This window comes from Struthio camelus, chromosome 8 (genome assembly GCF_040807025.1).
Source record: "Struthio camelus isolate bStrCam1 chromosome 8, bStrCam1.hap1, whole genome shotgun sequence".
Classification (NCBI taxonomy): Eukaryota; Metazoa; Chordata; class Aves; order Struthioniformes; family Struthionidae; genus Struthio; species Struthio camelus.
Window position 1 is genome coordinate 24583003 of NC_090949.1, and position 25402 is coordinate 24608404.

Here is a 25402-nt window from a genome sequence, read left to right on the forward strand (position 1 = left end):
TTTGTCTTGATTTTTCTTGTTGCTATCCAGTAATTAAAATTAAGTAAGCCCTCTTCAGAATACTGTTTTTGACTTGTTTAATTCCTCACGTGTTTACTGGTTACCTGTTATTGATCTTTATTTTTCAGTAAAAATCTCTAAGCTCTCACTAAAATGGGAGAAACAAGGTTGACATGAATTGGTTTAGTTTTGGTCACTCCAATTCCTACCAGCAGGGTTCTCTATGCTGCAAGCGATCATGTTCTTTTTCTTCAGTTTGAGAAAATTATAAGCTGTTACTCTGGAGGCATGTAATTGCTTATGCGACTGAAGCTGCAGAATCGGGCGTATTTCTTATAATCAAAAAAACTGCTTAAAGTATCTGAAGCGTCTGACAATTTTTTGTAGAGGAAGAGCTGTGTAATGAAATTCTACCCCACATCTTATATTTAAAAACATTGTTCTTATATAGGGCCTTATTAAATGATGGGAGGGAGAAGTTGGACATCCTGCAGCAGTTGTAGAATTTTCCTAATATCTAGCAGATGCCTTGTTGCCTGCAAACCTAGCTGCTGCTGCTATATAAAAGAGATGCTGTTAGGATTGGGGAAAGTCTTTGGAGGATAGTAGCAACTGTAAATACAATCTTACAGTAAGCAGTTTAATAAAAGGAAGATAAAGGTTAGAAAGGTAAAAACATTCTCAATTTGAAGTTTTTACGTAGCTCAACAGTATGACACTCGCAGTAAGAGAACTAATCGAGTCTAGAGTGAGTATTTGTTTTGATGTAAACAGCTCTTGTAGGTGAACTAAAACTCTTATTCATCTTATTCTTTTGATTGTTAAATGGCCAATAATTTAAATTTCCTACAGCAAAGAAGTAGAATTAAACACTAACCGTATTGTTGAGGAGGCTGTCCTTATTGCCATTCACAGACATTCCTGGAAAATTGATTTGTTGTGTATTTTAACACTTTTGACAACAGGCTCTCTTATTTTTGTAATTACTCAGAGGCATGGCAGATATGACAGTGGCTTACATTCTGATTGTACTTGGTTGCTAGTCCGAGTGACTCGTACTAAGTGTTGTCATTAGTGCTAAAATTTCAGTAATTTAACTGCTAATATTTTTGTAATATTCTAAGATGTATGCATTTCTCTCGTTGTTGAAAGATACAGCGTTTTAATAATTCTGTTCTAGCTTGCGTGTAGCGGTGGTATTCCAAATTTCTGAATCGCAATGTTGCCTTTTGTTCTGTTTCAGGAAACAAAACATTGTCTAACTGTCAACCTTACTACACTCCGTGTTTGGTGTTATGCCTGTAGTAAGGAAGTATTCCTGGACAGAAAATTTGGATCTCATTCTCCGCTACCAAATGCGAGACTCTCTCACCAAACACAAGAAAATACTGTGCAGGTATTTTAAAAACGGCGACATATATAGACAGCTGTAGCTTTGCAGTAAAGTATTATTGTTTTTACATGTTTTCTCTGGGTAAGAGACTGACTTTTCCAACCTTCTTTTGTCTGTGGTTTCTACTCATTTCCCTATATCTTCATAATGCTTCTCTGAAGAGACAGTGCCCACCCCGTGTTCAGTGTCTGCGTACTGCATGCTTCGAAGAATGCTTTTTTTGATTTTGCTCTATTTTTAAATTGCGCTTTTCCTGTACCTTTTCGATTTATTGTCAATGTTAAATTTAAGGCTGCCAGGTTGGAATAGTTCAGCTGTGCTTCTCGTTCTGTCAGCTCTGAAGTTTCTTAGTGACAAAGCTCATTACATCAATTACTGCCTGACTTGCAGGGAGTAGCAAAATGCTTTAGTATGTGTTTATGGATATTTGCCTGAGGGTACAAAATACAAGCACTGTGTTTTTAGAGAAGTATAGGCTAATTGTTAACCGTATTCAGCTGGTAATAAAGATACTTAAAGGAATTCCTGTTTCTAAGTTCATAACTTGTCTAGCTTTCAATTTCTGTAACTGTCTGAGAAGGTCTTGATTTGTGTGTGTGTGTGTGTGTATGTATGGGTGTATATATACGTGTGTGTGTGAGAGACAGAAATTTTCAGTGGAACAGTATATCCACATATGCTCCTATGACTGGTTAAGAGTTTAACTACTATGCAAAACTTTCCTACGAAGGCAGTAATAAACTCTATATTCTATATGTGTGTGTAATTTTGGTGTAGCATGACATACACATTTTGTTAGCCTAACATGGAAGAATATATATCAAACTGGAAGTCATGAGAAAGTTGATATCACTTTGTAACATTTAGGCTTGCCAAGGAGTAAAAATATGCCAAGGAGAAGAATATGGCCAATATCTGGAAATATAGTATTAAAGTCAAGTAAAGTACAGGCCTAAAACTGTAGTATTTTATGCAATTATTATATCAGAGAGGAAACTTTAAGTGCTTAACTCTTCCTAGCTCCACGTTTATTAACAATTAAACTAGTAACTGAAGAGTAAGGCAATGGATGAAAAGAATTAGCTAACACTGGAGACAAGTAAGGAAAAAAAACTAAGCAAAGCTGATTTTATACACAACTGAAATATTATAAATGTATATTTGCTTGTCTTGTGTTCTACAACTTGAACAAGCGTACTGTTAGTTTGTCTTAATCTTCCAGTTACTGGTTTTTTGCTCATGTGGCAGAATTAGCATGATATGTATATCCGAAAAAGATCATTATAGCTTTAATGAATGTACTTATAAAAATAACTGTTAGCTTGGTTAAAATTGACACAAACAGCAGTGAAGCATTTTTTAATGTCTTGCTCTTGCTTTGGGCATAGAGCTGTGGGAAAGATACTGTATTGTGTAAGTTGTATGTAGGCGTCTTTTTGGAAAAATAGAACTTGTCAGAGAGGGGCAATTTTTCAATATGATGTTTAAAACGTATGTGGAGGGGAAGCTACTAACTTTAATATTAGATATGAACATAATTTGATAATTTTCTCATAAAACGTCAGCTTCCCAATTGTAGTAGTACTGTTGGAATATACATTTTTAATTCCTGTTTACCAGAAATTCTGAGTTAATATAAAGCGGAGTTCAGACTTAAATCTGTTCTGTTCCATTATACTTATCTGTTTTAGTCTTCCAAGGAAATAAGTATAACGCACAGAAAAATCAGTGGAACTCGGTCTGTCTCCTATTTTGATTAGAATTTCTGTTTATGTGCTCACAAGAAGAATTTGTTGGGCAATAAATGTTTGCCTGCCTAATACTCTGTTTCTCTGTTTATAAATTTTGCTTCCAGCAGATCTATTTGTCTATGCTGAATGTAGTGAGATGTCTGGTAGCAAATCAAAAGCACGTATGTTAACTCTTATGTGATGACGGCTGTGTTAATGTTACGATGCTGGCTTACTGTTTGTTATCAGAGGGAAAGATATAATAACTTGTTCTGTTTTGACTCTCTTGTTCAACTGTCTTCATAAAATAGTGCAATGTTGTCACTGCTAGTCTGAAAACAAAAATTCGTTTTTTGTAGTAAATTTTGTTAGTGTAGCTGTGGAATCCTTTTATCCTTGCTCTATGTGAAAGGAGCTTTCCAAATGCAGTCACATCATTTTTAGTTCCTAATTTTTTGGCAGGATTATGCTAAAGCTGAAGAGGTGGAAAAAATATGTATGAATAAAAATACTTTTTCTTTTGATAAGGACTTTAAAATACCTAGTAATCCTGTACTGAAGATTCCGCTAGCAGCTGTTTTTGATGATCTAGATACAGAAGTGGAAGAAGATGAGTTAAAGACTAGAGGTAATACAAGCAAAATCCAGTACTTCATTGCTGCCTTTCATTGTATGTGTATATCTCAAAGACTATTCTCCAGCTAAAAATGAGTTCTCTTCTAACTGGAACTGTTTCCCATTCTGCTCAAACTAAGATCTTTATTTTTAGTTTCACCTTTATTACAGCAATCTTTACTTACCTTCAGAGCAGAGGCTGCGGTGATATATGTAGTGCACCCGTGAAAGCAGCGACAAAAATAAGAAAGCATGTTGGAGTAATGTTTAGTGTAGCTGGTGTTCTAGCCACTCTGGTAAGAGTAGTTTTTTATAAAATCTGTTCTAATGTTTTTCTCCTGTTTTATAAGGTTCCTGGTTTGAATGCTTTTCTGCATTTTGGGTAATCCTTTTACTGTAGTTTTCCAGTATGATGGTTTTTGTTGTTGCTTAGTTTTTTTTTCTTTCCTTCTCAGTAATGGATTTCATGCACTGCCAAGCTTTTTTTGGTATAAAAGTTAACCTAAGCCTAATATTTAACTAGTATAAAGATGAAAATGTAACATAAGAGTGGGTGGAACCCCAAACAGTGAAGTCTTAATTTCTCATTTCATAAGAAAACATCATGATTGTTATTTCTTAGAAATCTCAAACTGGTATTGATTACTTTAAGAAAAGATAGGCATGTTTGAAACTATTCACATTAAAAAGTAAATACATTTCTGAATACTGTTTTCTTAGAAATATGTAACGAGTAGATAAGTATAAGCTGTTGTTCTTGAGATGCCAATGAATACGTCAAGGCAGTTTGTTTTCCCATCAGTAATAAGAGTTTTCTAATTTATGAATCTAATTTCTCCTTTTTTCATCTACAAGAGTTTTCGCTTCTAAGTCTGCCAGTATTGGCCAAAAATCGTCTTTGCCTCTTCTGTCATCTGGCAGTGTTTCTTGATATGTCTCCACCCCACTTATTCACCATCTATCTTTAAATCACTAAACCACGTATTTTATTCCCAGTTAATTTCTCCTAGCTCTGTGTGTGTCTCTTCTTGTTTGCCTTATGAATGTTTTGAAAATTGAGAATTTCTGTGGAAGTAATGTATCAGTAGAATTGTGGTTTACTTCCCAATAGCACTGATGTAAGTATGTCCATGTCTCAAATTTTAAATGAAAATCATCTCCAACTCTGTTTTAACTTTGTTTTGAAATGAAAATTTTATTTTAATGTTTTTGATAAAGCGTCTATTGGAAAGCACAATAAAGTAACATAAAAAGTAACACCTGCAGCATATAGATTTAGCCATCAAAAATTACTTAAAACTTGAATCAGTAAATTTTTTTCATGCAAACTATTTGATTTGTGAACCTGCTTATTGAAATCATGCGTATGTGCAGGCTGTAATGCTGCAATGAGAGTGACTTATTGAAATATCTGTTGCTGTTAAAAATACCTGAACTATGACTGTTGTTTCTTTCCCATTTAAGTAAGAACAACTGTCCTTTTTATAGCAGAAATTAGAAGGGCTAATATTGCAGGTTCACTTGTGGGAAGCACAGGACTATATTTCAATTCAAACAGATAATGGAGCCTTCTAAGTCTTATAAATGAAGTTCTGTATGTTAAAAAAATTCAACTGAAATAACCCAAATCTCTTCAGTATTTTTATTTTTTTAACATGTAAAGGGATTTTTTTTTTTAGTATATTTTGCTTTTCTGTTGTAGACCAAAATGATCAGGTATAGCTCCCGTGTTTTAAGGATTTCATCAAGCCAATGGTATTAATTACTAAATATTCTAAACTTTCCAGTTTTAGTAATTAAGATAATGATTCTGTGGTCATAAATGTTACTGTGTTTTTTTCCACAACAGCAATTTTATTTTGAAATTAATTACTTCATTAATTTAACACTGCACGAGCTAAGAATGACGAGTGTTTTTCTTTGAGCTGAGATAGCGTGCTAGTTGCAATTTGTCTGAATAGCCTCTCTTCAGATGTTTAGAGAGTACTTTCAATAACTCTCTATTTACTGAATTAGTTACTAAAATTAACAAATTCTTTCAACTTGTGTATGTGTGGAAAAACTATTTGCAGTTATCAGTAAAGAAAACAAACAGTTTGGATGTGAAAAATAATGCTGTGGGGTAGCATCAACTGAACAGCCTTTATAAAGATTAGGGTATGTTGTCTGCATAGGGGAAAAAAAAAAACCAACTCATTGCAAGTTAATTACATGTAATTCTGGGCTAATTACTCAGTAGATTTGGAACATATAATGTAATCTAACTATTAGCCTGAACTTTAAACAGAAGAATGAAAACTTCCTTTAAAAAGCCTTTGGTAGTATGAATAACTGTTATGAACGCAACATAGAAGGAATTACTTGGACTGGTATAGCATTAAGTTCAAGTAAAACTTAAATATATTATCGATAAATGCTTTTTAAAATAAGTCTGCAACTGTCATAAAACATCCCAAGTTAATAAGATGAAGTACAGTCTACTTGTCTGAAGCGTTTTAGTCTGCCAATATCAAAATACTAGTTACTTTTTCTAGACAGATTAGTATTCCCTTAGGAGTCCTGCATTTCTTTTAATTACACCTCTGTGTTCTAATTGGCACAGGTATAATAGAGCAGAGTTTAATTAGTACGTATCTACTAGGAAGTATATTCCTTAATATGTCTTAAGTATTAGATTAAGAGACTTGCTGAATATTAATTATTTTTCAGGTCTTACAGGATTAAAAAATATTGGAAACACATGTTACATGAATGCAGCTTTACAGGCTCTTTCCAACTGGTAAGGAAAACTGTTGTAAATGTAATTTTACGTTGTCACAGATGTACGTTTTCTGAAGGCTGAGGTATAGATTGTGAAGGGCTGGACTACCATGGAAGAAAACATATTTCTGGTTAAAGCTCAGTCTTGCATACTACAAGCTTTTGTGTTACCAATACAATAAAGTACTATGGAATAAGGATTAGTCAGTTTTTTCCTGTTTCATTCTCATTCCTTGCTGTCCTCAATAAAAATAAACCTAGTTCTAGAAATTAGAAGAAAAATTGATTTTAAAAAAATTGATAAAAGCTCGAATTTCTTCTCTTAACAGGAGAAACCAAAGGAAATACCTAAGTATAAACCTTAATTAGAAATGAGACATGTTAAGATTAGGAGGTCCAGATGCAGAACTTGCAGTCTAGGCATCTGGAGTATTGTTACTGTGCTAAGTCATTCTGGGATTGTCTGGTGTACAAAATCATCTCCTCATTTGGAGATGGTAGACAGGCTCATGAAGGAGAAATCTAAGGCTAAAGAGATGGAAACACTATCCATCCCTGGAATTTCGTGCACCACAAATGGTTAAAGACTAGGACAATACTTAAACGCATTATATATGATTACTGTATGCACCTGCTTTTGGCTGCAGCCCAAGGTAGGGCAAGGTTCAATAGACCTTACTAGGAATATCTGTTCAGGGAGAGGGGAGCTGAAAGAAATATTGATGGTCTAAATTTCTACTCTTCTCTAGAAGGTAGAGAAGTGGCATAAAGCATCTAATTTAAGAAATACCAAAGTTTGCAGATATGCTGGAATATTTCCTTTTTGTCTTATACAGCTTGAACTTATTTTTATATAAGGTGACTTGCACAAAGGTGGGGGGAAAAGTGTGCAAGTTGGCAACACAGCATGAAGTAAACAGGTAAATAATGTAAATGGAAATCATTTACCTAGAAACATCATGTGTCACTACTGGATGCTAGTGAAAAGATTTTGGTATCTGTTTACAGACCAGGCTTGTGGGGATTGTTGCCATAGAGGTGCATATGTGATAGACAGCCGAATTTGCCTTGAATTTGAACCCCATTGGACAATTCTGATGCTTTAACAAACGTCAGAATATGTTGGAGAAGCGGAGCTGCTTTACCAATGAGGTGGTCCTAATAGGAAACGTTTAGCTACAGCATTTAAGGACCCAGGAACCTGAATTGTTCATTTACCTAATAGTAATTACTCTTGATTAATATCTTGGACAAAGTGTGGATATCCTCTTGTATTTTCACTACTTAAACTGTCATATGTTCTTCTTTTTAATCAGCCCACCTTTGACGCACTTTTTTCTTGATTGTGGAGCTTTAGCCAGAACAGATAAGAAACCAGCAATTTGTAAAAGTTACCTCAAGCTGATGACAGAACTCTGGCACAAAAGCAGGTATTGCATCATTTTGGTGATTAAATGACTATAAATAAAAGCCAGACTCAGTATAGGATGGATTAATCTGTTCTAGGTGTCAGATTTTCCTTGTCCGTATCGCGGAACAGCTCATTTAAATTAAAAGTTTGTTCTCAAAGGACTGGTTCATGCCATTTGGGAAATAAAGGTCCATTTCAGTGGGAAACTTGCATGGAAGAAATGGTGATCTTCAGGGAAGAGCTGAAAGGGTCAAGTTTTTGCTTTAGAAAGGAAAGACTGAAGAGGGTATAAATCCTGCAAATCATAGCCTGTTCTTTTCCATGTCTACCAAAGATAGGACAAATAATTGATAGAGCTTCCTTGCTACAAATTGCATCAAGAAATATATAAATAAGCATTGTACAAAGTAGCCTCAAGTTATTAAAAACAAGCTTATATTTGTAAGAAAAAGATCGCAAATATATAACTATTTTGTCTTCCCTGTCCTTGATCCTGTATCGGTGTTTTGTCAATTGCTTTTCCTTGCATGGAAATGTGTTATCTCTAAGAAAATATTTTAAAAATAGGCTTACAAAACAGTTAAATAGTAATTGTGCATAATGTGAAGAATATATTTGATTCTTCATGTTGGAGACAACTGAATGACTTGAATCTTAAAGGGCTAATAACAGTCCTTGCTATTTCTATCAGATGAGAGATACAAAGAACAATATTTTTGTATTGTTAACAAATAGGCCAACATAACATTGATATTGAGTTAAGATCAATATTAGACATGTCATAGTTCAGTTTCAGGTAAAATTATGATCCCAGCACAGATGGAAAATTCCACTTAAATGCTTTCTTTGTAAATATACGTTTAAAACTTTTTTCATTTAGGCCTGGTTCTGTTGTTCCTACTGGTTTATTTCAAGGAATTAAAACTGTTAATCCAACATTTCGAGGCTATTCTCAACAGGTAAAATTTCTTGTTGTCTTTTATATCTGCCTGAGCCATAAGACTATTTTTTATTTTTAAATTTAAGGCTTAAAACATCATACTTCCTGCATTTATTTAAAGCAATTTCAACATGAACTTTGGTTTATGTGCTTCAAATATAGATCATCTGGAACGGCTTTCAACATTTGAGTCATATTTATATCAGGCTCTGACTTTTGAGAATAATTCCTTTCCCCTCTTTCAGGAAAACTGAAATAATGAGTACCTAAACCTTTCTTATTTGCGTTAAGTAATGCTGCTATTTTCTGAGCAGTCCCAGAAAATGAAATAAAGGTGTTCATAAAAGCAAAGAAGATTATAATGGAATTTTTGATAATCATCTACCAGCTACATTTTTTAATTAACTTCACAGTTAACTAACACAGTACCCATTTTTCATTTATTAGCTTTTTTTTAAAAAAGAAAATCCATGTCTATTTCATATACAGCATTATGGGAACTGTAAATTGCTAAGCTGTTAAGTAGGCATGAATTATTACTTAGCAAAGGCATTCTTTTTATGATATTTCAGGCAATATCTTGGTGCATTGATATAGTTAGCAGCGACTTATTTAAAGCTTTTGGGCAGGAGGAGGAACTTTACTTTTATAATAATAAAGCTTACTATTATCCTTACCAGATTTCAGCAAACTACTGTAATTCAAAAAGTTTGCTGTTTCAGTTAGTTTTAATCCTCCAGTCCACCAATATTAAACACACTATGTTTTTTGATGTTCAAATGCTGCATATAGCTGTAAAGTAAGTGTTTAAATAGTCATCTCAATATTAATTCATGTGCTGAGTTATTTTGGTGGTTTGGGACAGTTTTTTAATTTAGTTATTAGCTTTTTAAGACTTATTTAACTTTCTGGAAAAATAGAAAATCATCAATCTTGATAACCTAATGGAAACTATATGGAATTTGATTCCTGAAGCTTTAAACTCTGAGTTGAGAGTATTGTTTTTTTCCATGTGTAGTAATGCTTAATGAGACCTTTAGGTTCTGCTTGGATCACCCTTTAGATGTGTTTACTAGTAGGTTTCATGATAACAACTAAAACATAACAGGTCTTATGTAACTCGACACTTTCCTGTGGCCTGTCCTCACAAGTTAGGCAGCCAGTTGGTAAGCTTTGTCCAATCATCAGTGGAAAAAGGAATTATTTTGCTGAATTAAGAATGTTTCCTAGTCAATCTACAACTCAAGTTTTGAGCTGTCTTTTTGTAAAAGCACTGTTGAAAAATAGGCTTCTTGATTTTTTGGGGGGGCTTGGATAATGAAAAAATCTGCATTTGCTAGCTATAATTTATAAGAAAGTAACAATGTGCGTGTGTGGTGTTTTTTTTTTTTTTTTAAATTAACTAAACAACAAGAATGTTTGCCAGTTAGCAGTTAGAGCTTAATAAGTAACTGCTATGTTGGTGGGGTGGGTGGGAGTGCTGAGCAGCAAAAGTGATTATTATGAACAACCAAACTGTGAAGAAGAAAATGGAAGCAATAGTAGTTACCAAGAAGAGGCTTTTGTTCTCTCCCATGCCTGCTTTTATTTGATACTCTCTATTCCCAGGAGCCCAGCTTGTGGGTGGATTTTCTTTTTTTTTCTTTTTTTTCTTTTTTCTTTTAAAGTATTACTTCCAAACGCAGATCAAACTGGCAGTGATGTTCCACAGCTCTCTGTGGAAAGACTGATAGTTCTTAGGGAGTCCTGTCCAGACTTGAGAAGAAAAACTAAGATCTTGTTGCCAATATGATAGAATGGAAAGCTGGGATAAATATACCATGGTCCTTTTTAATAAAGTTCTTTTTAATAAAGAACTTTAAAAAGAAAACTTAATAAAGAACTTCTGTGCCCAGTGAAGGCAAGGCTGTGATTGCTTTACTGAAGATGCTGCATAAGGTTTCAAGTATCTGCTCCTAAAACAATCCGTTACCATCAAAGATGGAGTCTGACCACGCTTTTGGTAGTTGCTCGAGTTACATTTATTGTATGCATAAGCCATGGCAGTATTTTTGTTAAAGTTGACAAAAAAGATTGTCAGCAGGACACGTTTTTAAGAGGAAATGTGTTAAGAGTCAGAATTTCTTGTGACACATCAGAAATGGGTGCAGGAAATACATGTTGTCTGAAAACCAAATTTCTTTTTAACTTTTAGACTAGGGGCAGGGGAACTTACCTTATTCTTTAATATTTAAATCAGCTGTAGCTTTCATTCTAGTTATTCATATCCTTTTCTGATATGACTTTAACATTTTCCAAATGCAATGGAATAATATTGTAAAACTTATTTAAAATCCTAGGATGCGCAAGAATTTTTGCGTTGTCTAATGGACTTGCTTCATGAAGAACTAAAAGAACCAGTTGTAGAAGTAGAAGATTCCCAGCCGATGAGTGTTGAAGAGAGTATGGAAGGAGACAAGAGCCCATCAGATGTAGGCTTTCAGTCTTGTGAATCCTATGGTCCCAATGATAAATCAGAAAATGAGTCTATCTTCAAACCTATCTTAGAGGATCCTATAGAGACAACTATGTTGATTCAGGATGATGAAAACAGCTCAGTCATGGCCAAAGACTGGCAGAAAGAAAAAGCATTGTGCAACAAGCTTAACCAAGAAAGTTCTATGGAAGACTTGGAAAAAGACACAAATGCTGCTTCAGAAACCACTGAATTTTTAAATAATCAAGGAACTGTCAAAGTACAAATACACGGCAGATTCTCAGGTAATACATTACTAATGTGCAGTTGAAATAGTCACATTCTTAGCTGACATAACTGTGTGAGTGGAAAGGAGTTGTAAAATACAGTAAAGAGCTGTAGGACTAATAGGGTAAGTAGATTTACTTGTAAACAATGCACCTTCTTAATTTATCTTTCAGTTTAGATGTTTTGTAATCCAGTTTGAATTCCCCTGGAAAGCTAAAGATTTGTATTGGGTAAGCCTTCAAATAACCCAGAAGGCAAGGGGAGGGGTTGTTTTTGCTTTGGTTTTTACTTAATATGTGAATTGTAATCATGCTGCATTTGTAAATGTCCAGTGACCTGCCAGTGTAGATAAATGAACTACGTAACCGTTGTGTCAGTTTATTCTACAGTAAATTTTTTTGCTAGAATTTGAGATAATGCAAGTGTTAATTGCAGAATACATCAGTGATGTCCACATGAATGATCTGTCTGCAGTCCAAAGCCCCTCATCAAATGAAGGGATGAATGCACGCTTATCAAACAGTCCTCCAAAGTCATGCTCATCATGCCCTACGCTGGCACCAGCCCACAAAAAAGGTATAGGCCCTTTTATCATCTGCTGACACTGAATTGCTCTGTATTCCAACTTCTGTTTTGTTTCTTGTGTCTTAACTTCTATACAGCAGGCTTTCAGACATGGAACGCTTTCTTCTCTCTTCTCGTTCTGCACTGCTTGTGCATAAGAACAATGCAACTTTGTTCTTACGGTTTTTGTCCCCTTTCACTGATGGGGAACAGGTCAGCGGTCATTATACAAGCTGGGCATATAATAAGACTCTCTCTACTTTTGTAAGCTTTTGATTGTTTCTTTCTGTGGAAGTATGGATAGTGTTTGCCCTTTTGCTTTTGGAGGGTGGAATAATATTTTTAGAGAACTTTCTCTTTTGCACCTGTTTGGAGGGAGAGGAAATGTGAGAGAGGACAGTACCCACAAAAAGAAATAAAAGTGAATGCTTTTCAGAGGAGATGCACACAGGTTCTTCAGTAGAAGTTAATAAACTAAAATGCCGATTTATTGAAAGTTTAAGGATCTATGTGTACCTTTACTGTGGGTAGATCAGTTCATTGTAGCTGCTCTCTGGTTGCAATTGTCTGTGCAGTGTAGCGTATTTCTCTTGGCACTTTCCATGACATGATGTGTTTATCAGACAGCATCCAAAAAGTTTATACTTCTACTGCCTTTGGCTCTAGGACTACGCAGTTTTAGGGCACAAGGAACAAGACGATATGATTTTTTTTTTGGCTTTATTTGTCTAACAGTAGAGTATTTTAATAAAAGCTCATTATTTGGAACACAATTTTAAGGTTAGCATTAAAAACGACCCTCCCCTTCCTCCCTCCCCCCCCCCCAGTGTGATCCTCTTTCATCAACAAATGGTTCAGTTCTGAAAGTGTTTGGTTATCCTTGTGTTGCTTTAACACTGACGTTGAATGAGAAGAGTTCAAATGGCCTTAAGTTACTTCTTTCGATCTCCTTAGTCCATTTGTTTCCCTTTATTCAGCAGTTATGAGACTGCATCCAGTAATATTGTCTCCAGTTTTGGCTTCCCTAGTGCAAGAAAGACTTGAACTGAAGTGAGTCCGTCAGAGGACCACCAAAATGTTAGGTGGCTGGAACCTGGGATGTACAAGGAAAGGCTCTGAGAGCTAGATTTCTTCAGCCTGGAGAAGGGAAGGCTAAAGGGGGAATCCTGCTGTCTTCAACTATTTAATGGATAGTTATAAAGAACACAGAGCCAGACTGTTCTTGAAGCCATACAGCAAATGGAAGGAAGACACAGTTTAAAAAATATATATATATATTAGATGGAAAGAAGAAAGTATTTGAAACGAGTGGTCAAACACTGGAACAGGAGCCCGCAGGTGTTATGGAATATCCATCTTTGGAGGTGGATTTTCCAGTTCAAAACTAGCACTGCTTTGAACAAGAACATACCAGATGATATCCAAAGTTCCCTACTAACCTCAACTACTCTGATTTTTGTCACTTCCTAACAACTTCACTCCTGCTCATACCTATGGAGTACTGGATTGTGATAGATATAGCACATCCCCAAAATCCCTGGTAAGTGGAAGCTTTAAAAGCATCTTAGAGCTGTGTAGTGGCAAAATAAATGGTTGAAAGGAACCTTACAGAATTTGGGGCAAAAGGCAATATAAGGTAGTTTGTGTCCTTGCTAAATAATATACGTATGATGTGTTATGGGAGAAGGGAACTTCTCAGATTACTCCTAACAGCTTTTCTTTCTGTCAGTGATACTTTTTAAATTCAGACTTTTCCATTATTTTTAGATGTTTTTCTAGGTAGGGCTGAGACGGAGGCAGTATCTAATACTGCTGGCCAGCAGAGAGCCATAGGTGTTTGCTTATGGGCACACTGTTTATCTACAAAAGAGCCTTGGGAGGTTGTGTTTTTTGTGAACGGTCTATTGGAGTCGTTTACTTTCCTTTTCACTGTAATTACTTCCATGTTTTACTGCCTGTTGTCTTACTGGCAGCCAGCAGTTTGGCAAGGTTTGCTTCTGACTCCTACAAGACTTTTGAGCAGTCTCTTGGGTAACATACTGACTTTGGAAGAAGGTTTGCAGTCTTTGTTTCAGTCTACTGTTTTTGAAAACGCAGAGAGCCCAAGAGGCTGCTCTGGAGTGTTTACTTAAAGTGTTTACTTAATTACTTAATTGTTTACTTAATTAGTTTACTTAATGGGAAGGGTTGGGAGTGTGTGTGACTTTGTTGGTTTTGTTTTAATCCGCAACTGTTTAGGTCAGATACTAATTATACATTTAGTCTGCTTGAATGCACTGTCATCCTTGTTGCAATACAATAAGGTCGCGTATGAGCTCTTCTACCCAATGTGGTTAAGGCTTCCTGGAAAAATATGATCAAATTACATGTCAGATAGAATCTACTTATTTAAATTTATGCTTTGGGGGATTACTGCTGAGATTAATCTGATGGTAGTAGGCTGTGGATTTTAAGACTAGCAGTTTGAATTTTAGTCATCTTAAGCAGAGGCAAAATTTTCTAGTATTTGTCCCTATAAGCTGCTTGAGGAACTGAAATGGGTTGCCTGGTAGTAGCGGTAATCTGGTTGTGAAATCTCTGAGAAATCTCTTACTAAAGAGAAAAGGAAGTCTGTCCTATAATTTAATCTTAAATATGTGGCATGTCTAATTATATTATGCAAAGTTCAAGGAAAGCAGAATCCTACTGTGTCTTAAATACTTTCAACCTTTTTTTTTTTTTGTCACCTTATACTAGTTTCAACTGTATCTTCACCAAAAAGGAAGAAACGCAAGAAGTACAGGAGTGTTATCTCTGACATATTTGATGGAACTATAATAAGCTCAGTACAGTGCTTGACTTGTGATCGGGTGAGTAAGGAGTGGGAGAAGTCCCTTCTTATGTAGAGTGTACTTGTTCCCCTCCCTACCCTGCCAATACAAATGCTTTTGGCTTTAAGGATATAGTCATTCCCTCGTAATCTTATTTCTTGTGGCAGATTTCCTCAGAAAGTAAGGGTGTTTCATGCTTGTTTACATAAATCCTATTAGGAGGTGCTACCAGCACTTTGTATTTAGACTAGCTTTTCGTTCAGCTAGAAGTTAATACAGAGCTGAAAAATAACATTTTGAGTGTTGGTTTACAGCAAGGTTGAAATAAGAAAGTTGCTCTTCAACTTCTCTTAGGCATGATTAGTTTTTGGTAATATTCTGATTTTTTCCTAATGCATACCTGTTACTGTAGTAAGTTGTCAGGTGTATATATAACGTTACAAATGGAAGTAAAAGATAGTTAAATTGTTCTACTTTGTCACTCTTATCAGGTAAATTGAGGCTGAGAAAATTCGGCCTTTTGGAAAGATCCAGCTAAAGGCATTTACTTTTACAAGTGATATGAATCACAAACTAGTTTCTGAAGTTTGGTCTTCTACTGGATAATGTGCTGTGGCACAGGAACAGTAATTTTATTTTCTGTACAGTTTGCTAATAGAGTTGCTTAGAACAGCACAGGCGAGCATTTAGAAAAAAAATAATGATCTAAGCGTGTAGAGAAGACCACATCAGTTTCAAAGTAATAGTATCAAATATTGGATATGTAAACCTTTGTGGGACAAAGGATATGGTTTAATGTTCACCTTATCCTGGTGTAGTCCCTGTTTTTGCTGCTTCCCTTATTTTGGAGCTAATAATGTTGAGACCATAGGTTATCTGGTGGGCAAATGCAAAGTAATTTTTTTTTGTTTGTTTGCTTGACTGTTTTACTCTGACTGTGATCACTAAATCCAGCATGTGAGAAATAAAACGTGCAGCTGGGGGAATAGGCAATCTCTTTGGCAGCTGATCCGGTTACATCAGGTCAAGATAATGTCAAAGTAAAATACTGTCAAAACAATAGGCTAAAGCTTTCTGAAGCTAGCTTGTGTAACAAGAGCCTGGGGCAAAAATCTTAGGGCTTTGTATCACTAGTAGGAAGAAAAATGATTAATAATAGCATAAGAAAATAGCCAGAGCTTCAGTGATGATAATGTACAAGCTTGATCTTGCACACGTGTGCACGCTCTCTCTCTAATCTCCCCCACCATGAACTGTTACATAGCCTAACTGATAACTAGCTTGCCACCTAGTGGAATTTGAGACTAAACAACAGCTTGGTACCTGCTGATGAACTTTACAGAATTGAATTCAACTATTGTTTTTCTTAATTCTTTTCCATTTCATTTGTTCTTTGCTTTAGGTGTCTGTAACCCTGGAGACCTTTCAGGATCTGTCTTTGCCTATTCCAGGTAAGGAAGATCTTGCTAAACTCCATTCTACCAGTCATCAGACTTCTCTAGTCAAGGCAGGATCATGTGGAGAAGCATATGCACCCCAGGGATGGATAGCTTTTTTTATGGAGTATTTCAAAAGGTAAATGATTTTTACCTTGCTTTATTTATTTATTTTCTTAAAATTCCAGTTTCTGCTCTTCTGGCAGAACATTTGTTGTTGTGTTTTTTTTTTTCTTTTCTGTCAATGATGTTTCAGGTTTGTTGTCTCATGTGTTCCTAGCTGGTTTTGGGGTCCAGTTGTAAACTTACAAGATTGTCTTGCTGCCTTTTTCGCCAGAGATGAGCTCAAGGGTAAGAGGTTAATTACGTTAATATGCTTGCTTTCTCAACTGTGGTAAAAAGATTAATATCTTTGTTGCTTTACACAATTAAGGGAAGGCCACCTGTTAGACACTAATACAGTTATTCCTTGCTTATGGGATCATTCATTTTAAAAAGGTAAGTTTCTCACTCAACTGAATATTGAGGCAAGAAATGCCCATAAAAGCTGCTTTAGAAACGTCAACTGAAACAATTTGGCCCAATGAAATATCGACTGAAGGTTTGTAACAGTTTACTGCCTCATAGTCAAAAGCATAAAACCTAAGAACCTTTTCTATCTAGTTACAATGTCAACATTTATAGCAATTAAATACTGAAAGCAACCTAAAGACAAATTCCCTTGAAATTTTCACGTAGCTGATGTATGTACTTGAAGGATAACTATTTGGATGTAGAGAATAATGGCTATTTTTCTTTTCCCTCATGTTTGCAGGTGATAACATGTACAGTTGTGGAAAGTGTAAAAAGTAAGCTGGCTTTTACCTCTGTTTTAACTTGTTTTAATTTTTTGCTATTAGTCAAGAGGCACTTATTTCTCTTGAATTATGTCGTAGTACCTGTAATCTTTCGATGCTACCTTATGCTTTGGCTGCCACTGTTAACAAAGCTGCAGGAGTCAGGAAGTACTGACTCGTGATACTGTATTATAAACTAAATGTGATTAATTATTTTGGTCCAAACAATTATAGACCATTCTAAATGCTTTTGATCAAAATAAAAGCTGTTTACCCTTCTATAGTACTAGCAGATTTTCATGAAGTTGCAGTAAGCCACTTCACTGGCCTAAAAATTATGCTATGGCTTTAATAAACTAAAGAAGCAAGAGGCAGAAGGGTTCTGAAGACTGCTTAAAGCCCTATGTGGAAAAGGAGTATGATTTGTTGCTATATAACTGATAATATGTTGTAGGTAATTTCTTAAGAAGAACTTAGTTGGGTGTCGTTTCCCCCTGGCCAGAATAATTGGCTTTCATGAAGCTTCAAGTTTTTTTTCTTTATGCTAGGGAGAAACTCTTAGCTAGATGGCACTTAATTATCTGTAGCTATTGCTTTGAGTTTTTCAGCAGAACAGATTCTTTTCTTCCAAAGCGTCATTGTTTGTATAATTTTGGCTACTCCGTGTCTAGTCTGCATTCCAGAAATATTCTGCATTTACAAATTTAATGTTCAGCTTAGACTTTGCCATCTCTCTTGCTGATCTAGCACAACGAAACAAAACGTTTTTTGAACTAAGCATTTATTTGTTTTTCTTTTACTTAGGTTAAGAAATGGAGTTAAATTCTGCAAAGTTCAAAAATTTCCTGAGGTACTGTTACCACATGCACTTTAAAGCACTTTTTCTGCATGATTAGGAATGTGGTGAGGCTAATAAGTTGCGCAGAGTAAACTGTGTTCATAACACTACATGATGAAAGCTTATCTTCACATTTATATTTGTATTTTAAGAATGTGAGCAATATTTGATTATGTACCCTAGAAGAAAGTGAACACTCATAATGAAAAGTAAAGTTAGACAATTTTTTTTTCTGTGTTGTTATTGTCAGCCTGCAGAACTCATTTCCAAGTCTGACTATAGTATTTAATTCTATGTATGCTATGGCATAAATCTTTTTGACGTGTAATGCTTTGCATTTTAAGAATAATCAAATCTTACCCTTCAAAACATGAACTGATAGCTGCAATAATCAGGAGGAATTACTGTCCCTCATGACAAGATTGTGCAATAGATGCATTGAGGAAGAGAAAAGGTATGTCCTTCATTGCTGCATTAGTGTTAATAACTGTCAGGGCTGTCTTTGACACTGTCAATATGATGAGTCCTTGAGCAAATTTCTAATTCATCTGTAACTCCTTGAGGCACAACTGATTGGTGGAACACAGCTCGATCAGTTACCTCATGCCATAGAGAAAAGTGAGACTTTTGGGATGATGAAAAGGTGTCATGTACAGTATGGTTATCAAGTAGTAGCATGTACAAGTCTTGAGTCTACTGGTTCTTCTTACAGATATTGTGCATTCATCTCAAAAGATTTAGACATGAGCTTATGTTTTCCACAAAAATTGGGACTCATGTATCCTTTCCCCTGGAAGGACTTGATCTTCAGCCTTTCCTTGCTAAGGACAGTCCAGCTCAAATAGTGACTTATGATCTGATATCTGTCATCTGTCATCATGGAACTGCCAGCAGTAAGTATAAGGCTGATGGTTTTGCATTTGATATTCACGTAATCACTTTTGTTTAAAGATAGTGTGTATGTGGTGAAGGGTAAGTAGATAAGCAGTGCTAATTTTAAATGTGAATAATTTTAAATGCATTAGGTTCTTATGATTTTAAAGGTAAAAATCCCAGAAGGCTTGCTCTTAAAAGGTTGACGTGTCTATGAAATTATACAGTGTTGGTAAATAAAACTGCAATCCAAAAAAATTCACAGATCCTGGAATATTAAGCAAGTACAAAACTCCTACATGCCCCCCTACTCCCTGAAAACAACAAAAATTCCTCCAGCTATTCCCCCTGCCTCTTACACTATTGAAAGTAAACAGCGTGAATGTATAAACATTAGTTACGTCCCAGCAGATGATCAGCTGGTCTGCTACTTTCCATAGCCGGTGTATGTCTAATTTTGGATGCTTTATGTTCCTTACTCTTGTTGGTAGAGTTCATGAAGCACCACAAAGATACCAGTAATTAAGGAAGGGGCAGGGAGGGAAGCTCAGATAATATGTGCTAGTTAACTCCAACATAGGCAATAATTGCTATTTATGTATAATGATGACTGGCTGAAGAAACTTCTTATTGCTGTCTATCAGGCTCATTTCTGCCCACATGCTTTCAGTATTTATAAGATCTGTTAAAAAGGAGAAAAGTAAGTTTGGAGACAGAAGCCTGAAACTTCATGGATTTTTATAAAAAGTACCCGTCCCTGAACTGAGGTTCATTGTTTAGATGAAGTTGTTTTGCCACTGCTTTTTCTGAATGTTGTCTCATTGTCTGTTTAGTGCTTGATGAATGATGCTTCTCTTAATCAGTTTAGTAGGTATTTGATTAGTTATTGTCAGTTGAATCTGTATTTAAGAAATAATAATTTAAAATATATTATGACTAGCAGAGAACTGCTAAGTATGGTCTTGTTATCATATAGCAGTTACACAGCTGTGCTTATTTCTATTACAAAGCATACAAAGACCTGAAGAGTTTGTTATAGAAACTAATTAGGGTAAATTGTTCAAGCAGCCTTAGTCTGATTTGAGTTCCGTGAGGAGCGTGGTACGCTACAGGTAGTTTGAAGAGCTCAGAGTATGCTGAAAGCTGTGTCCAACTCTTCACTAGCTGATAAGAGTGTAGAAGTACTTGATCCTGAATTTGAGAGAAGTTAATATGTATATGCAAGTACTGTATGTGAGCGGTTTGAAGTTTTTCCCTTTTAAAAGTCTTTTGGTACTTAGTAGGCAACACAAGGAGAGGAAGTAAAATCGGCAGCTATGAACATTTTCTGAATAACTCTTGCCTTCTTGCCACTCTAGGTGGACATTATATAGCTTATTGTCGAAACAACTTAAATAATTTGTGGTATGAATTTGATGACCAGAGTGTCACAGAAGTATCTGAATCCACTGTGCAAAATGCAGAAGCATATGTTCTCTTCTACAGGTAAGAAGAAATTAAAAGCACGATGATGTTCACGTTAGTCAAATACATAAATAACTTTTTACGCAATTGGGCCATTTTCATTCAGCTAAGGGAAGAATTTGACCAACCAGAAATAGTGGGGAGAGACTTCATCCTTCACTTATGTCCTTAACCCTTATCCTGTCACTATTGAACTTCTGGACAGATTGCTTGAGTTGATTGTTAGGTGTGAGAAGCACTTTTATTTTGTAATAGACTAAATAGGTCATTAGTGCTGTATAGCAGAAACGCTATAGAGCAACAAAAGAGTGGAAAACTGTCAAATTGTGAAGTTTGGTTTCAGTGTGTTCGGTTTGTTTTACTGGGGTGTTTTGATGTAACCGGTTACCGAGCAAAGTGGCTTCAGTGTTCTTGAACATGTTTAGAACTTTAAGTGAAAATTCAGAAGTGGATCAGGGCTTTAATTATCTTCTGTCTGCATAAATAAAGCACAGTAAGATGACGAGGAAGAGAACTTTAAGCAACTGTTAGAACTGGCAGCAGATTGCCTCTTTTTCAATTAGAGGGAAGGAATTCTGTGCAAGGGTAGATTTTTTTCCACACAGACTCGAACTGTTAGAGCTCTGAAGGGAATTGTGGAAACTCTTCAGCAGATGGGATGTGGAACAACAGGGGTTTTACTGTGCTGTAATTTAACTACAGGGAATTTATGGGCTGATCTTTTCTTGAAAGTCAAAATGAAAGATGAGAAATCATGTTACCGTCTTAGGCCTAAGAATTTTTGGTACTTGCAAAGTATTTTAGTTGCATTTCTTGTTTCATTTTCTACAAATCTTTCGAATGCTGAATTTTTTCTACTAACAAAATTTGCTACTGAAAGCTGACTACAAAATAGATTGTGCTAGAATTAAAGAATAAGATGGGAGAATGTCTTAACTTTCATCAGGAGCACTCAGACTTGTCTGAGCTAAGCCGGTTAGTCTGATCCAGAAGGCCTTTTAAAGGGAATGTGGAAGTCGTGCTGTATTGCTAAGAACAAGCACTGTACCTGATTGTAGGGAAGCATTTTAAAAGTAAAGAATAAAAGAATGGAACATTTAGTTTGGTTTAAACAAACAAAGAAGAAAAACCTCAAACATAACACACAAAACCATAGCTACCACACACAAAGCTGATGCTCTTTTAAGACTTTATGAAAATTTAGTGGGGATATGTAGGCATTTTTAATTACAGCTTGAAAAGGAACTTGAATTTTGTTTTCAAACTTAGGGTTTTTGTTAAATAAATTTGATCTGAAGTTAAACAGAGAATATTGTATTTTCCTTGAATTCATAGCATTTTTTTCCTACTCTTTTAGTATTGTTTTGCTATACTGTGTATTTACTGTATAGCCTTTGTTGCTATAGCCATTAGGCCTACTTGAAGCTTTTCTACCTAGCTATTTGAATCGACTTCAACTCCATAAATATACGATTTGTGCCAGTTAGAGTCAAATTTCAGGTTAGGGGTTTTGAAGGATGGTATGAATGGCCTGCTTTTGAAGAAGAGATCCTAACCAAACTAGGGAGTAGGGCAGCTGCAGCATCTCCTTTACTGTTCAACCTTCCTTTTGACGCTAAGGAGCGTGTCAGAGGACTACAGCTTGCAAAACTTCAGCCTTAAGGGTGTATGCTGCAGATGTGCAGAGGAAACTGGTAGATGGGCAGATTCCTCTGTGGAGAATCGCCACTGCAGTGTAGTTTGCAGTCTCTGTTGCAGTCCACCTGCTTGTTTTCTCAAGCTGACAGGAAGGATGAGAACTGGGAGTCTTTGAATTGTTGAACGAAGCAGGCAAAAGTTCTTTCTCGTAAACGTGATTACACCCACGCTATAGCTTTGTCAGAACTAAGGGCAAGCGTGAGTTCAGTGGAGCATAGTCTTCGTTGCCCTTCCCACTTTGTAGGAAGCTGTTAGTACTAACTCTTGTGGTGTGTAATTCTGTAACATGCAATAGTCTAGGTTTCTGTCATGCACGTGCAAGGTTCTGACATGCTAAACCAACTGTCGTACTGCTAGTAGAACTTTGAAGCATAGATGTGGCCCAGGTAACTTTATGAAAAGAAATCTGTACTTTCAGTAAGTAAATTGCCTGCGTACCACCCAAGGATATATCTTTGTTTGGTGATTTCTATTTCCGTAATAGGAAGAGCAGTGAAGAAGCACAGAGAGAAAGACGGAGGATATCAGGTCTACTGAATATGATGGAACCAAGCCTTCTGCAATTTTATGTTTCCAGACAGTGGTTAAATAAATTCAAGACTTTTGCAGAGCCAGGACCAATTTCAAATAACGATTTTCTCTGTATGCATGGAGGTGAGACTATAACAGAGTACCATTTACAAAGAATTTGCCTGTCAGCTCGCACCTGTACAGGGATGTATACCTGTACAGGGGGTACAAGGAATTAAAGTATAGTAAGTTTGGTACAGCCATTTATCCTTGGCTTCTAGGTAACTTATATTTTTCTTACTTTAGTAGCTGACCGTTTAGAAATATGTAAAGTCCTCCTAAATCCTGTCTTTTCTCTGCACATTTGCTTTTGTATATAAGCTTTCTTGATTCTTAGAGACAGACTATTTGTCTTATCTGTTTGCATACTAAAAATTTATATTCCTATTTAAAAAAAAAAAAAGCTGTAACTTTTTCATCCTTAATTTTTTTGTCTTTTAACTAATCTCAATCTTTGTTAGTCACGTGCTGAAAGCAACGGGGAGGTTTGAAAGGCACAAAACAAGAAATTGGTCTGATGGAGAATATTCAGTGCGTAGCAGTGTAGTAAATATAGGAGTAATTCTGTATGTTTTGTATAGGAGCATAGAAGTTGTACTTTGATATGCTAAATGCTAATAAAAATAGGAGAGAATTGCATGACAGCAAGACCTGTTTAGTGGAAGCATCCATATGAGTACTAACATTCGCAGCTACTATTATGTGGTATTCTCGTACTTGTTTTCTAATGTGAAATGCACTTGTATTACATTCACAGTTACAGGTACAGCACCTTCTGCTAAAATGAGCTTTAACAAAGGCATACTATACCCCTGTAGCTATTTGCAGCGTGTGTACATGTGATCCCTTGTTGCTGTCTTCCTTCTGTAGGGTTACTACAGATGAGTCATGTTATATGAGTGCCCTAGCTACTAGATATTCCTTTGCAAAAGTTTTTTTTGTGTGTAGCATGTAGCTGCTTACCATATGCTGTAACTCAGTGCTGCTAATTCTGCAAGCCTTTCTATTTCTTCCTCACTGTAAACTTTCAAGCATTCATCTGGCTTGAAGTAATTCAAAAATGCTGATAGAAATGAATGAATTTTGAGTACAACAGTTCAGTAAATCAGTGTTTTTACATGTATAAACAAAATCTTTCACCACTGTTTAACAAGTTCAATTGTATACCTTCAGAAGCATTTTGTAAATGGTATTTAGAAAAGATTCCAGTCTTCCATGTAGCTCCTTCAGCTGCTCTTATATTTTTTGGCCTCATAAGAGATTAAAATTAAAAAAGTCTCTTAAATACAGTGATGTAATACAGTAAAACTTTTTAGATGACTTTGAACTGGTCAGGGATTTATAATTTAGAGACCCCTAACACTCTCTCTCCCAACATTTCTTAAAGTGGAATTTGGTGGGGGGGGGGGGGAATCCCTTTTATTTATTTATTTTTTTTTCCCCTGGTCTTCTGCTTTTGCAGGTGTTCCTCCACCCAAGGCAAATTTCATAGAAGACCTGGTTGTAATGCTACCTCAAAATATATGGGATAATCTGTATAGCAGGTAAGTTTCTACTGTAACTGGAAAAAAAGTCCTGTGATAGAGTTTGAGAGCAAATGTGTGCCAAGCAATGAGATCAGACTTTTGGGTTTAGTGGCTTTGAAAATATTTTCAAAGTACAGGTTTATATAGTTTGCTTGTGCAAAGTAGCACTAAATAAAAGCCTGCACAAACAGTAGTGTATTCCTGGGGTAATACTCAAGTATTAAATCCATAAATGTCGTTTAGGGTCTGTATGAAACAACACAAAGTAGGTCAGTGAAAGTATGCTTTGCAAGAGGTACTTTGAAAGAGCTCTCTGTATCAGCTTCCTGTTCCCTTGTTGGCTGGAGACAGCTTTTCTTGTATGCTGGCTTTGAATCCATAGCCTCAGCTGCCAGTAGTGCTTCAAAATAGCTTAGATATAAGTGTTCCATATAACTACTCCGCACTTCTGTGAGTCAGGTTTAAGTGCTTGCTTATATGGAGGGATTCCGGTAAAATGTATCTCCTTTTAAAGTAACAAAAAAGCAGCAGAAGAGCTTAGCTGTTGACTTTAAGGACTTTGTATTGCACTTGTAGCAACTATTTTTATCTCTTTAATTCCAGGTGCCCAAGCACTATAGCTAAGATTTAAAAAAAAAAAAAAAAAAAAAAAAAAAAAAGGCAGTAGCACTGTCTTTCTTGTTTCCACTTTCCTGCATATACTGAATTTTCCTTCCAAATAATTATTATGTAACTATATCATACATAATGTGTATTATATATATTTATATCAATATATGAATATATAACTTAATGTTTTTGTATAGGTAATTAATCATAACACAAATATCTACATGTATTGAGTGAACTGCGTTATCCCTTATGTGTATACCAGAAGCATTTATCATTTATTACATCTGAAGGAATATAGTGTCTTTAAGACTCTCATTCATTTCCCTTCTCCATAAAACTTTTGAATAAGCTGCCACACTTCCGTCATATTTGATAGGTGGAAGTCCCAGAGATGGTGGAGAAGCGATACAATCACAAAATGTTTGTCCATTCTGTCTGGCCTCCTAACTGGCACAGGTGCACATCAGCACGGAGCAACCCTGTGTTGCTTTTTGTCTTGGTAATAGCTGGGAATCATGGGAGGGTGCCATGGTTGCAGTGGGTGAGCATTTAGGCTGGAGGAGCAAAGTATTGAGAGAAACAA

At 35.8% G+C, this 25402-nt stretch overlaps 1 protein-coding gene across 11 annotated transcripts in view; it reads left to right on the forward strand.

Moving 5' to 3' along the window:
• Window positions 1–25402, forward strand: part of USP33 (ubiquitin specific peptidase 33) — a 44487-nt gene that overhangs the window by 10898 nt on the left and 8187 nt on the right. For 6 of the 11 annotated variants that reach the window (XM_068952762.1, XM_068952761.1, XM_068952771.1 and 3 more), the window contains 16 exons: window positions 1244–1396; window positions 3652–3751; window positions 6448–6517; window positions 7815–7928; window positions 8790–8868; window positions 11189–11609; window positions 12028–12168; window positions 14893–15005; window positions 16369–16541; window positions 16659–16753; window positions 17217–17250; window positions 18043–18088; window positions 18789–18969; window positions 20308–20434; window positions 22596–22765; window positions 24144–24225. In XM_068952762.1, coding sequence (XP_068808863.1) covers window positions 1244–1396; window positions 3652–3751; window positions 6448–6517; window positions 7815–7928; window positions 8790–8868; window positions 11189–11609; window positions 12028–12168; window positions 14893–15005; window positions 16369–16541; window positions 16659–16753; window positions 17217–17250; window positions 18043–18088; window positions 18789–18969; window positions 20308–20434; window positions 22596–22765; window positions 24144–24225 — 2099 coding nt within the window. Of the gene's footprint in view, window positions 1–1243; window positions 1397–3651; window positions 3752–3929; window positions 4035–6447; window positions 6518–7814; window positions 7929–8789; window positions 8869–11188; window positions 11610–12027; window positions 12169–14892; window positions 15006–16368; window positions 16542–16658; window positions 16754–17216; window positions 17251–18042; window positions 18089–18788; window positions 18970–20307; window positions 20435–22595; window positions 22766–24143; window positions 24226–25402 lie in introns of those variants that run through there. The other 5 variants (XM_068952767.1, XM_068952770.1, XM_068952768.1 and 2 more) reach the window with 2 other exon arrangements.